This window comes from Etheostoma spectabile, chromosome 23 (genome assembly GCF_008692095.1).
Source record: "Etheostoma spectabile isolate EspeVRDwgs_2016 chromosome 23, UIUC_Espe_1.0, whole genome shotgun sequence".
Classification (NCBI taxonomy): domain Eukaryota; kingdom Metazoa; phylum Chordata; class Actinopteri; order Perciformes; family Percidae; genus Etheostoma; species Etheostoma spectabile.
The window spans coordinates 2369674-2383297 of record NC_045755.1 but is presented as its reverse complement, the minus strand read 5'-3'; the positions used below and the strand labels follow the sequence as shown (position 1 = coordinate 2383297).

Sequence of the window (13624 nt, the reverse complement as noted above, 5' to 3'; positions counted from 1 at the left end):
CGGCTCCAAAAATCGGCTCAAGAAAATCAGCAGCACGTATCGGCTAAAGCTGATGAAAACAAAATTTCTGTATTGTCATCTACACTAAAAAATTCATATCGGTCCCTACAACAAACTGGTTGTTGAATTTGAAAACAAATGAAAGGAAATAATTTCCAACATTGAACATTGAATTGAACATAAAAGGCCCCACTTAAAAAAGTGACAGTTTTAAAGCGCAGTTTTCTTCTGATATTTTCTTTCAACCAACAGAAAAAAATCTTTGAGTGACTTCGGTGACGCGACGCAGCCTTTCATCGGCAGTTGATATCACAATGACGATTAAAAACCTGATAAATTGTGCAGACCCATTATATGATGTGTAACTGTATTGCAAACATACACAAACATTTTGTTGCAATGCTTTTTTTTTCTTCTTTTTTTTCTTTTCTTCTGCTCATCAGTACATTCTTGAGCTGTGCCGAAGTAAACAGCTTGTGGAACCGGACTATATCTTGTCTCTTCTGGATCACATTAAACCGCGACACCCTGCCCTGTTAGATGTAAGTGTCTACAAGACAGTGGATTTTATTTCACACATCTCTTTTTAAAATTCCAACCATTTTTGTAATATTTCTGCCTTTTTGGATCAAAATGTGTGATTGTTATGTTGCAGGGGAAGGAGTCTGAACAGGAGGAACTAATGGTTAACTTTCTGGAGTTGGTCCAGACTCTGCTCAAAGATCCCGAAGAGAGGCGAGAATATTTCTTGGTGAGGCCGTATCACTTTCACTTCTATGAGCCATATCAAACTGTAAATGTTACTTGCTGTTCTAAGTTATAATTTGGATATTCCATAGTCACGACGTTCCACTTGCGTAATTGCCCCAGTGCTGGCAGAAATTCCACCAGATGTCACTCTTTCTGGCGGATGTCCGTTACCTTCCTTTTCCTTTGTGTTGGCGTTCTAAACTCCGGTGGGTTTCTGAGGACTCTCTCTGAAACGTTATAAATTCTATTATTGACATGGCGCTGCAGCCTCAGAATGGGATTAGTGGTAGTTTACTTTTTCACTCGCAGCATTGCACCTAAATGAAATTATAGGTGTTTTCACCAATAATGTTATAGGTTACCTGTGATTAAGTATGAAATGAATACGCTATATTAGAGCTTACACATTGACTCCAGCAGCAATTTTCTCCCACACCAATTCTCGCTATTTTGCAGCCGTGTTGCTTTTTTAAAACAAAATATATGTTCAAACTCGCTTTGAACTTAATTATTACCTAATTGTCTAATCGCAATTCTTTTACATTATTTTTGTGGTTTCTATTTTAAACCACAATTCATTTCTTTTCTTTTTAACCATTAGCTAAGGTGCTAAGGGCTATGACGGTTGATGAATTGTTGATTTTGTAATGACGTGCCAAATTGTAATCGTACAGGTGATTATTGGTCGGACTGCTGAGCTAAAGCTATGCTGGCAGCAGCTGTCACTTGTTGTAGCAACTCCAAACATCCCGGGCTGTAGCTGTCTCAAGCCTCAAGACATTGGACAGAGACCACTGCTAGCATTCTCAATTGGTTTACTTGCAAGAGGAGTCAAATTCTGTGACTTACAGCAAAGCACAAATATATCTGAATAAGCTTTCTACAACAGCTGATGTAATATACAGGTGGAATGTAAGACAAAGTGGGATTTATTTATGATAAACAGTCAATGTCATCTTATCTTTAGCCGGGGAGCGCATGTTCTTTCCTCAGCATCACTCCGTGCTCAGACAAGGACGCGCAGTGGCACCATGTTATCTTGTTTAGAGTTTCTCAGCATATTATTCTTATGTTACATTCTTATGGCAGTTTTAATAATCAACAAGACAGCAAAATGATAAATCATATTCTTCTGACATTGACTTTAGTTTTATAGTTGCCATGCATTAAACTAGTCTCTTTTTGTCTTTAAAAAGGAGGTCTTCCCTGCCGAGTATGGCCCTCACTATGACAGTGATTTGCAGATGCTGTTTTCAGAGTTCCTCTGTCGGCTGGCTCAGCTGTTGCCAGTTCCTGACCTCGAGCAAGTGAGACCTCTCATCTTGTTATCACTTTTAATAAAAAATGTTAACAGTATCTCACCATCCCAAAATAACCTTAGAACTACCATAGTGCTTCTATACGGCGGAATTTAATAACAAATCTTTGCATTCAAATTAGACAAAAGCGCTAATTTAAATGTGTTCTTGTGGTTACCGTTTTCATGTGCCATATGCTGGTTGAGTAGCAGCAAAATAGCACTGTTCAAGGGGTTATGCCACTTGGTCATGATTGAATAGTGCTAAGACATAGATAAGACAAGACTAGCACACCCACTGTATGCCAGTGGACATTGGTATTTGCTACTAAAATAGGAGTGAGAAGCCATATATATAACACTGTTATTACTATCATATCATTACATTATTGCACTAACCTCAAATTGCATGTTTACTTAGCCTACATATTTTTTATATACAGTATATTTTTTATTTATATCCTATATTTTTATATATGCAATGTATGTATGCTAGTTGTGTATTTTTATTCTCTACGTGTTTGTGTATATACTGTGTGTGTGTATGTGTGTTTGTGTGTGTATGTGTGTGTGTGTTCACATTTTTTTTCCCCCTTTGGTCATTTTTGTGTTTTTTCTGCACTCAACTAAGTTGTTGTCCATTATCCCATCTATGCTGTTTTTCTGATTTCTACATGTCTATGGTACATGTTCAACCCGTTTAAAAAAAACAAAAAAAAATCATTTTTTTTATTTTATTTTTAGAAAATAATCGATTAATTAACTTCTCAGAATCAAGCATTGAATCGTTCTAGAGAGAATTGTGATGCATCTAAGAGTTGATTATTTTTCCCACCCCTACCAATTTTCCACCTTAGGACCTAGGAAGATTCCAGAGAAAATGGTATGGCTGTGGTGTGAATGCAAGCAGGAACATTGCAGGGTTAAGGCTGTCCCTTTCCCAATCTATTATGGCATTTCCATGGCAAGTGTGGAAAAATGTATGGTGAAAAGTTCCTGAGACTACATCTACACTACCATGTTTGAGGTTAAAAAACAAATATCTTTTGCCAAGTTTAAGCCTCGCATCCACACTAATGTGGCATTTGCGAGCCCCTAAAACTGAAACATTGGAAACACTGCTGTCCCCGTTTCTGAAGTCTGGACAGGCACAGATGGAGACCTTTGGAAACGACAATGCACGTCACGTCGGTCAGTTAGGTATAGGCTTACACACCTTTCAGTAACAGTTCTCCACCTCCCCGTCGATCCAAGCAAAAAAAATCCCTGGTGTTGCTTTTCACCATTATTGTTCTTTTTCCAAAGTATGTTATGTATTTTTACTTATATATCCATGATTTTCAACCGCAGAGTAACGTCAGCCAATGTGCTTCCTGTTTACACCACCACTCGCATGCCCAGTGTATGCAAATGGCCATGTGATATGTGTTGTCAGACGTGTTGATATGGACAGATTAGTTCTGCTACTGGAGCTAAAACTCTTGTTTGGACGGAGATTGTTTTTATCTCAAAATAACCGCTTATAAATAAAATCATAGTAGTGCAGATATAGCCTAAAGTTGGCTGCATGTGTGAATATTAAAAATCCCTAGCGGTACATGAAACGTTATCCCTGTAATTCACTGGGAACTATTTGTGAAAGAGGCTTTACAGGTGTTTTAATGTTGGTATCCTGTTCATTGTGGAAGGCTGCTCCTTCCCAAGTGTCGGACCAACAGACTCAAGGACTCCTTTGTCCCTCATGCCATTAGACTATACAACTCCTCACTAGGGGGGAGGAGGAAATAGGGCAGAGGACAATACATACATACATACATATATATATTCATTCATTCATACATACAGTACACATACAGACATACATACATGCACACCTGGACTTAAATTCACACCTGGTCACTTTATCACTTATCACTTTAATACTGGACTCAACACTGACACTTTAATAATAATTTATGGTCTTTTCTTTGTTTGACGAATGTTCTTATTGTTGTTATTATTATTGTTATTTTGTTGTCTTTATACTGTCTTTTTTATCTATTTTTTTATTTATTTTTTCTTGCTAAAACTGCTGCTGGAATTTTCAATTTCCTTGCGGGAGTCATCCCAAAAGGATTAATAAAGAGAAGTCTAAGTCTGTTCATGAAGTTGAAATTGTTCTATTATATTGGACATGGTGTGACGTTTTCATGCATTTCACAGACTGTTTCCTGGCTTGGAGCAGAGTGCTCTATACTGGAGGAATGTGTGCATTCAGTCTCCGAGCCTACAGACCTGAAGAATCTGCTCCAGCACCACAGACACCTTGGGCATTTAGAGCAACATGGTAAGTCGCTTCTCGTCTTCTATTGTATATCACTTTTATTGTTAAAGACATGACCATAACCGTATGTGTGATTCTTGTCTTTTCTCTGTGCAGTTCCACCTTCTAGCATGGGCGAAAGCATCCTGTCCTCCATCTCTGCAGCTCCCCCTAGCAAAGTGGCAAAACCTACGGAACAACCCAACCAAACCGATCCCCTGCAAGGCCTCAGTGATGACACACACACTGTATTAATAGTGGACGACGTAGCGGTTGAAATAATCGCAGTGACCGATTACGCAGAGGTTGAATTAGACGCAAGCACCGACATTGAGGAGGTGATGGGAGAAAACTGCATAGAAGGAACAGACCCTGGCATGATGGCTAAAGAGTCGTCTGTAGTGTTTCCTGATGAGACAGCCATGGAGGAAGAAAACGCTGTAAGTGGTTTGGCAGACACCGCCCATCCAGAGGTTAATAAGGCTGACTCGGCCTCCTCCCAACAAAAGATCTCTGTGGGGCCGCATGACTGCCCAGACTGCGAGAAGAAATTCAAGTTTGCCTCTGCGCTAATCGCCCACAGGGTCATCCACACCGGAGAGCGCCCCCACCGGTGCAACGACTGCGACCGCTGCTTCTCTTTCAGACAGTCCCTCGACCGGCACAGACACACGCACAAAACCGGACGCAAGTACAACTGCGTGATCTGCCGGGAGACCTTCAACTCCCTGTCAGCCCGCACGGAGCACAAGCAAACCCACATGGAAGACGGCGTTTACACGTGTCAGCAGTGCAGCAAGCAATTTAACTGGGAGCTGGCACTGGCGCGACACCTAAAAACTCACACTGCTGATCACAATGCGAACAGGTCCACGGAGGGCCAGAAGGATGAGCAAGAGGTGGTTATAGGTAATAGAAATGTCAGCGAGGCTGCGGCCCTACTCACCGACCCCGACAGCCAGCTGCAGGCGGGCAATAATGGGGCTTGTGACCTGGAGAATGCAGAAGTTCAGAGCAGTGAGCGTCCCACCTCTGAGGCTGAAAGCACGCTCCCCAAACTCGACAATGAAGCCCTTTCCCTGGCAAAGATCCGAACGAGTGGGCGTAAGCGCAAACCGACCATGAAGATCCAGGTGATAAATTTACAGAAGCACATGAGCACTAACAGAAGGAAGGAGATCACCAAGGCCAACCCTCCAGAGCTGAAGCCTTTGTCTTTCAATTGGTAAAGCTTTAGTTATCCTGTTTTTATTCCCGATGCCCGTTCTGATAGCTGAACTAGCGTATCGGCCGATACCAAGTACTGATCCAATACCAGCGTGCTGTATATTTTGTTATGTTTTAACAACTGTATACTACTACTACGGTTAAAGTCTTTGTGAAACATGAACAAACAATGAACGCTGTCAAACTGGATAATTAAAGAAAGTTCTTTCTTTAAATATCCAGTTTGACAGTCAGTTACAACCGAAAAAGAACATAAACTACTTTTAATGTACATTTTCTTATGACCAGTTTAGCTCAGTTGGTAGAGCAAGTGCACATATAAATGTGTATATATATATATATGTTTACTCCTCGACGCAGCGCCCGCCAGTTTGACCCCCCTCTCTCTCCCCTTTCAAGTCTTCAGCTGTCCTGTGAAAATGAAAAGGCCTAAAAACACCCCAAAAATAGTCTTTTAAAAAAAACATAGATTTTCTTAAGGCCTTTTTAGGTGGTTAAGTGGTCGGATCAGTGTATATACTCCAGTACTTCCCGATACCAGTGTTTTAGGCAGTATCGGAGGCGATACCGATACTGGTACATCTCTAATTATAACATAGTTTAGTACATAGTAGAGCCCGACCGATATGTCGGCGGGCCAATATTTTCTGCCGATATTAGGCATTTCCCAATCTATTGGTATCAGCATTTATAATGGCCTATTTAAGAGTGTTGGCGTTGCATAGTCTGTCAACCAGAGGACGCTCTACATCGTCCCTGTTGGCAACACTGATTTTCTTTTTTTGTTCAAAGGACTTTAAGTTTCATATCTTAAGTTTGTATTTTTATGCATTTTATTTATCGGAACTTTAATATATTTTGATGTTCTGTTGTGACAATAAAACTAATTATTATCATATTATTTTAGTGAGAACTCATAAATACTACAAATAACTAATGTTAAGGAAATCTGTTTATGTTTTGTAACGCGTTTCGGGATTTTTTATATAAATATATATCGGCCGATATAGTGCCATATCGTATTTTTAAATAACCAAATATTCGAATCAGTATCGGCCTTAAAAATCCTTTATCGGTCGGGCTTTAGTACACAGTATAAAGTGTGATATATCACGTTTGGTTGAATGTATGGTGGCTGTGGAGGGACAACAGGCAGATCAAGCCCCTCATGTGTATTTCTCTTTTCTCTTTAACAGTGCAGAGCACTCTTACGGGTCGCCCATGGTCTCATCAAAGGACGGCGCCGAGAGTGAGTTCACTTTTAGAAACACAATTTTGTGGTCTTTTTCACTACAATTGCATAATCAGAGATAACAGAATGTGGAAAATACATTGCATTAAAAAAAGTTAAAGCAGCTGTAAATGGCTGGCCAGAAAGTAACTGATTGCCCGGTAATGTGTCTATAGCTGAAATGAAATTGCAAAACATTTGCTTGAAAAAATAAGCACATTTTCCTAGAAATTTAAGTGAACTAATGTAATCTAGGGCCGGGCAATATGGCCAAGGTCTTCTATCCTGATACAGGTCATTTCATCTCTCAATAAGGATATATGTAACAGGGTGATGCAGGGCCCCAATTTGAACTCGGAGCCCAAAGGTCTTCAATTCGCAATAATGATTGTTATTACAAGCGATCCCCGTTTCCTCCACCCTCTCTCTCCCTTTGTGATCTGCTGATCAGTGGTAAGGGGCTCCGTATGAGCACATATCCTGATTTAAAAACAATTTTATTTTATTTAAAAAATGCTCCTTTTTAGAGTCAATGATCAGAACTCCATCCATGGCAATGCGCTATTATAAAGAAAAAACAGATTATAGAATGCTGTGATTGACAAATCAGAATGAAGTATTCAACACAGGTTGTGTAATAAATCACAATATAGCATGTTTTCTGGCCGATCAATAGTCTTTATGCAGTAACAACATGGTAAAAACCTATTTTTTTTACCATGTGTTTTCTGATTTAATTAAGAACTTTAGTGGAAGTGATCCAAATTTGTTAAATATGTTGTTGTTTATTAGAAACATTTACACAATAGACCTTTTTATATCGTTTAATGTAGACAAATGAGATTCCAGACACTAAAAAACCAATTAACTGCTATTGTGTACAGTATAGTCATGTTTGCTGAAATAACCTGTAATCACAAGAATTCACTCAGTATTTTTGTGAAACTATTGGATACGTTACAGGTCATCATATGCAGTTACATTTAAGGAAAATTCAAAGAACATTTGCAACTTTTTTTAACTGATTTGTTTGCAATGTTATCTGAGTTATGGACAAATGACGGGGTAATAAATGGCACTTAAAAACCTAAAAGTCCAAAAATGAAAGTACGTAATGTTTCCATGTCTAAGTAGAATGTTAATTTTTTGCTCCAATATTGTTTTTTCCTTAGGTTCTGTAGCTTTCTCCTGTCCTAAGTGCTCCTTCCAGCACTCCGAAGAAGCCCAGGTGCAGCAGCACATTGACAGGGTCCACTCTGTGAAGATTGAAGACGATGAGCAGCCCCTCGCAGGTGAAAAGGAGGGACGGTTCAGTTGTCCAGACTGCGAGAAGAGCTTCAAGTTCCAATCCCTCCTAAAAGCCCACCAGCGCATCCACACGGGCGAGCAGCCATACCTGTGCTCTCAGTGCGGACGGCGGTTCTCCTTCAAACAGTCTCTGGAGAGGCACAAGCAGACGCACAAGTCTGGGCGCAGGTATGAGTGCCTGATCTGTGGGGAGTTCTTCAAGTCCCTGGTGGCTCAGAGGGAGCACAAGAGCACCCACATGAAGAACGGCGAATATGTGTGTTCAGAGTGCGGCCGCACGTTTGCCTGGAAGTCTGCACTGGTGAGGCACCTGAAGACCCACGACGAGGTGGAGCGCTCTTACAGATGCCCTCGCTGCGACCTGGTCTTCAGCTGTGCCAGCTATCTCAACAAGCACCTGCAGACCCACCAGGAAGAAAGAGTGTACTCATGCAACTGCGGAAAGAGCTTTGCCTACCGGGCAGCCCTCAGCGCGCATAAGCGCATCCATCAAAAGGAGCGGCCGCACATATGCACACAGTGCGGCAAAGGGTTCCTCTACAAGGGGGGCTTGCTGAGCCACATGAAGATTCACTCTGAAGAAAAGCCCTTCATGTGTTCCTTCTGCGGCAAGAGCTTCAAGAGGGAACGCAACATGAAGAAGCACGAGCGCTGCCACACCAGGGAGAACGTTTTCAGCTGCTCGCAGTGCGACAAGAGTTTCGTCTACAAGGCGACTCTGATCAGGCACGAGCTGACTCATTCCGGCGAGAGGCCGTACCTCTGCTCCGACTGCGGGAAGGGCTTCTTCTCCCATGCCGAGCTACTGAAGCACGAGCGTTTCCACACGGGCCACAAGCCCTTCCAGTGCCCCCACTGCGGCAAGCAGTTCACCCAGTCTTGCTACCTGACCATCCACCTGCGCTACCACACCGGAGTCCGGCCGTACTCGTGCACGGAGTGCGACAAGAGCTTTCTCAGTGCCAACCGCCTGAAGAGACACCAGCAGACGCATTCAGGGGAAAAACCACACCTTTGTGTAGAATGTGGGAAGGGATTCAGGCAGTCATATAATCTCAAAATGCATCAACGGACACATATCATGAAGCTGAAGTAGTAAAGGGTAATTTCAATATTTTAATCATATTTTTTTCCCATGCATTTGTGTCTAAGTGACTAATGTGAACAAAAGTCTTTGAAATTGGTCCAGTATTGACAATAAATGCTTTAACCGGAAGCCAACAGGGCTGCAAGATTTTCAATTGCGCATTTCTAAATTGTGCCAATAAAATGTAGAGCTACACTTCGCAGCTTTCGTAAACGTGACCTTTGGATACGGACAGGCTGAAGTTGGGGGTTGTTGTGCTACAGCTACAAATAGATCTTAACACTCGGGGTCATACGCTGCAGACCATCTTGTCTCAGCAACCAGTAAGTTCTTCAGTGATAGATGTCTACTGCCAACCAAAGAGGGGGAAAAAATTCTATACCAAAGCACATTTTTCCTAAAGAAAAATGTTCCAAGAGTGGAGAGCTGGAGACGCGAATTCTATTAGCTAAGGTTGTTGCGTTAATCAGGCATCAGTGAGTTACACAAGCATGGCAGGTTATTGGCAACTTCTACAATGTTTTTTACATAATGTAGTTACAGTTGGAATAAAAATCTTTTTTAGTGGATGTACATTGACGGTGCATAGTTGCACCAAAGCGTTATGTTGCCGCCCAATTAGTTCCCATTAGTTACTTACACACCTATGCGTGGGAAAATTAGGGGCCAGAGTTGAAAAAACAAAATTACCCTTTAAATGGTATTGTAGTTAAGTTTAGAACAGAAGAACAAAAGCACCAATAGATATTGGTGTTATTGTGATTTTATTTCCTATGCATTTGCAGTGAACTGCATCTAGTATGGGAACTTGTTATAGCGAGAAAAGGTTCATGTTGAATGTTCGCCATTATACTCAATGTATTTGATTTCCCGCACACAGAGCAGAAGAATATCTTTAGATGCATTCTGATGCCACTCGTTTGTCTAATCATCCGAACTCAATCTTTAAATAATGAACAGAAGAAGAAACATAAATCCAGTCTTTATTTTGGGCATGTTTTACAACAGAAAATACACTGCTTTGGAAAAGAGGCTTAAAAACTTTTTGTGCGATAACTAGTTACTTTTTTTGTAACAGCAGTGCTCAATTATAGACAGTAAGACAAAAACGTACTACAGGCTATGCTGCATGGAGGTCTCAGGTTGGCAGTAGTACAAACAGGAGCCTATGGCACAGGTTGTTAATCATCTTCAAACATTAAGTAATAGTGTTGCATTTTAAGAGAATAACCAAAATGAGGTGTACATCACTGGGTTTACGGACAAATTGTATGAAGAGGGAGACTGGGCATTTTTAATTGGGCCGTGCAGTCATTTTATTAAAGTATTACACAACCTACGCTACTGTTGAACCTACTGAAGGAGTGAGTTTGGAAAGTGTGAGAAACTCCAACACATGTAAGACTTCCCTGCACAAATAGGCCTCACTCTAACACACACACACAAGCATACATGACAGTTTCAGCCGAGTAGGAATGGAAGTACTAAGACAACAGTGAAGGCTATGTCAACCAGTAGCCGTGCTCAGGCTCTGACCTACACAGCTATGTGCAGAGTGATGGGGCAGTGGTCGCTTCCCAGGGCCTTGTTGCGGATCTTGCTGTCGCACAGGCCTGGCAGCAGACTGGACGACAGTACAAAGTAGTCAAGCCTCCAGCCGACGTTCTTTCCGCGGGAGTTCATCATGTAGGTCCAGAAGGTGTAGGCGTTGGCCTGCTCTGGGTAGAGCTCGCGGAAGCTGTCGATAAAACCGGACTCCAGCAGCTGGCCGAAGCCCTCACGCTCCTCTGGGGTGAAGCCGGCGTTCTTCTTGTTCCCCTTTGGGTTCTTCAGATCGATCTCCTGGTGTGCAACGTTAAGGTCGCCGCACAGAACCAGGGGCTTCTGCATGTCCAGCTCGCTCAGATACGCCCGGAAGTCCACGTCCCAGGTTTTGCGGTAGTCAAGGCGCACAAGGCCTCTGCCGGAGTTTGGCACATAGGCCGTCACCAGGAAGAAGTTAGGGAACTCGGCGGTGATGACGCGCCCCTCCTTGTCATGCTCTTCGTTACCTGGAGCAGTTGTGGATGAGGTTCAGTTAAAACTTGAATGCAATTACTTCACCAGAATTTAAGAAACAAAAATGAATTGTATAGGTTTGTGTTCACAATGAAAATGAAGGGTAGTAAAGACTCTTTAGCTTAACATTCTTCTTTGGCAGTGTACAACAATATGTAACTGACAGTCGGGAAATATGATCATTTGTTTTCCTGAAGAGTAATCTTTACAGTAAGTATGAAGCTATTTACAGCAACCGCTTAGCCTAAAAACTGGAAAAAGCTAGCCTTGCTTTGTCTAAAGAAACATGACTGCGCGCAAAGATACACGCTGCCTTTCTTAAGCCAAGTGGCATGTTATCTGTACACATTGAGCTATCTGCGTGTATGTCTACGCTGTATACAACGTAGACATACACGCCACTTGCCGTGTTATCGCGACAAGAAAGCGACGGTTGAGTTCATGTGAAATGCGGGTTGGGTTTAGAAAGAAAAAAAACTGACGGTTTGTAAGTCAACGGAAGCCAAACGGCGTTGATAAACACGCTAAAGAGCGAGTATGTGTCTCGATAACACGCCAATAATGGCATACAAATTGGCGTGTCCTACGCCACTTCATGAAATCCGTTTAAAGCGTGATTTATGGTTCTGTGGAGACTCCACGCGGAGTTTTGGCAAGAGTTGGGCATCGTTTTGGATTTTAACGATTCTGATTCTTTGAGAGGTGGAGTTGACACGGGTCACATTCTTATTCCACAAATAAGAGGAACGTTTTATTTTTCATTCATATGGTGGGTTGCAGTTTTACAGTTGTTTTTTTTTTAAATGGAAAATAAAGCCACACTAGCTGCAACACAACAAGCGCCTGGCTACTTGTGCATATTAAATTGGGAAGCGATGATCGCATTTGAAACTAAAATCCTCCAAACGATTTCAACAAAGAACCTTTTCTATTGGAATCGTAAATTTTGAACGGTCGAGCGACGTGCCACAGCATAGATTTAACGCAGAAGCCTAAATGACGCTTAAACCTGTGCCTCTACAGCTTGAGGTCTGCTGTACAGGCCCGGTGTTAATTGTTTAAATGACAACATGAGAAGGCACCACTCACCAATGCCATAGGTGACTTTTAGGGGTTCAGTCTTGCAGAGCATTGCCACACCACTGTAACCCTCCTTTTCATCTGACGCGGACCAGTACTTGTGAGGGTACTCTGGCATTGAGGTGATGTCAGCAGGGAGGGATTTCTCTGCACACTTTGTCTCCTGCAGGCACATAACATCTGGAGCCTCCTCACGCACCCACTGGGAGGAAGAAGACAGGCGTTTAAAAACAGTGTCACAACTTTACTCGGCAGATTATTTGTTGCTTTTGTTTACTGCTAACTCACATCCAGGCCCTTCTTTTTCACCCAGGCCCTCAGGCCGTCGACGTTCCAGGAGGTGATCTTCATGTTGGCTTCACGTCCATCTTTGCTGGTCATTTTGTCAGGTGGATCTTCGTACATTATTGGGGCCTCTGGTTCCTTGGCCTTCTTTGTTTTCTTTGCAGATGCTGTGAGATGAAAAAGAGACCTGGGGTTATGAATGTGATAGTAGGGCTGCACAATTATGGCCAAAATGACAATCACGATTATTTTGATCAAAATTTTGATCGATTATTCTCACGATTATTTGTTGATTTTGATCAAAACAAATTTTATCGTCACATAGGCTATATATAACTGCGAGAGGGAGTGTGATGGACGCTACTCACAGAGAGACGGCTGACTCATTATGAACGGGTCCAGCACGGGTCGAAACGTCTGTATTGTCACTCTCTGCATTTTTATTAACTATGATATTCTCGCAATGGGTCACATCTCAGGTCCAGGTCCAACAGCTCCGTCTCCCACGCTGTTACTCTACCAACTGAAGTTAGTTGCGTTCAATTACTTCTTCTGTGTTCTTCGCCGTGGCGGCCGCGATAGCAGAGTTACCAGCGGAAACACTGGTACAAATACAGGTTTGCCCCTCATACTTAACAATATACAGCTGTGTTGATAAAAAATTAAAACTGTAGACAAATGTCAGAAGTGTGGACCGGGCCGCTGTGTGGCGGGGCTGCACGGAGAGTAAGAGGAGAGAGAGTAGAGGAAAGATCCCACACAGGCACTGCTTTACAGAAGAACTGGGTCATGTAACGCAAAATTAAACCATATCCATATAAAAAGCATTGCAGCGGATGCAAGGACATTAGCACCGGTGCGTCCTAGAAGAGCTAACAGCTAACAGACGCTACTAGCACCGACTAGCACTGGTCACTGCTGTTGTGTGAAAAACAACAGACTGGACATAATGTTGCGTTTACTGGTAAACCTTGAAACCGACTGCTATCTGTAGAGTTT

General features: G+C 42.2%; 2 protein-coding genes across 4 annotated transcripts in view; one reads left to right on the top strand and one right to left on the bottom strand.

Moving 5' to 3' along the window:
• LOC116673410 (zinc finger protein 11) overlaps nucleotides 1-9575 on the top strand; it is a 12053-nt gene extending 2478 nt beyond the window's left edge. Inside the window, exons 3-9 of the mRNA XM_032505740.1 lie at nucleotides 444-542; nucleotides 656-751; nucleotides 1947-2057; nucleotides 4250-4373; nucleotides 4467-5574; nucleotides 6773-6825; nucleotides 7980-9575. Coding sequence (XP_032361631.1) covers nucleotides 444-542; nucleotides 656-751; nucleotides 1947-2057; nucleotides 4250-4373; nucleotides 4467-5574; nucleotides 6773-6825; nucleotides 7980-9211 — 2823 coding nt within the window. The 3' untranslated portion in view covers nucleotides 9212-9575. The remainder of the gene's footprint in view (nucleotides 1-443; nucleotides 543-655; nucleotides 752-1946; nucleotides 2058-4249; nucleotides 4374-4466; nucleotides 5575-6772; nucleotides 6826-7979) is intronic.
• Nucleotides 9576-10208: 633 nt separating this feature from the next.
• apex1 (APEX nuclease (multifunctional DNA repair enzyme) 1) overlaps nucleotides 10209-13624 on the bottom strand; it is a 5462-nt gene continuing 2046 nt past the window's right edge. For 2 of the 3 annotated variants that reach the window (XM_032505768.1, XM_032505769.1), the window contains exons 3-5: nucleotides 12629-12792; nucleotides 12350-12542; nucleotides 10275-11253 (exon numbers count right to left, since the gene is read on the bottom strand). In XM_032505768.1, coding sequence (XP_032361659.1) covers nucleotides 10739-11253; nucleotides 12350-12542; nucleotides 12629-12792 — 872 coding nt within the window. In that variant the 3' untranslated portion in view covers nucleotides 10275-10738. Of the gene's footprint in view, nucleotides 10219-10274; nucleotides 11254-12349; nucleotides 12543-12628; nucleotides 12793-13624 lie in introns of those variants that run through there. The other variant, XR_004327834.1, reaches the window with a different exon arrangement.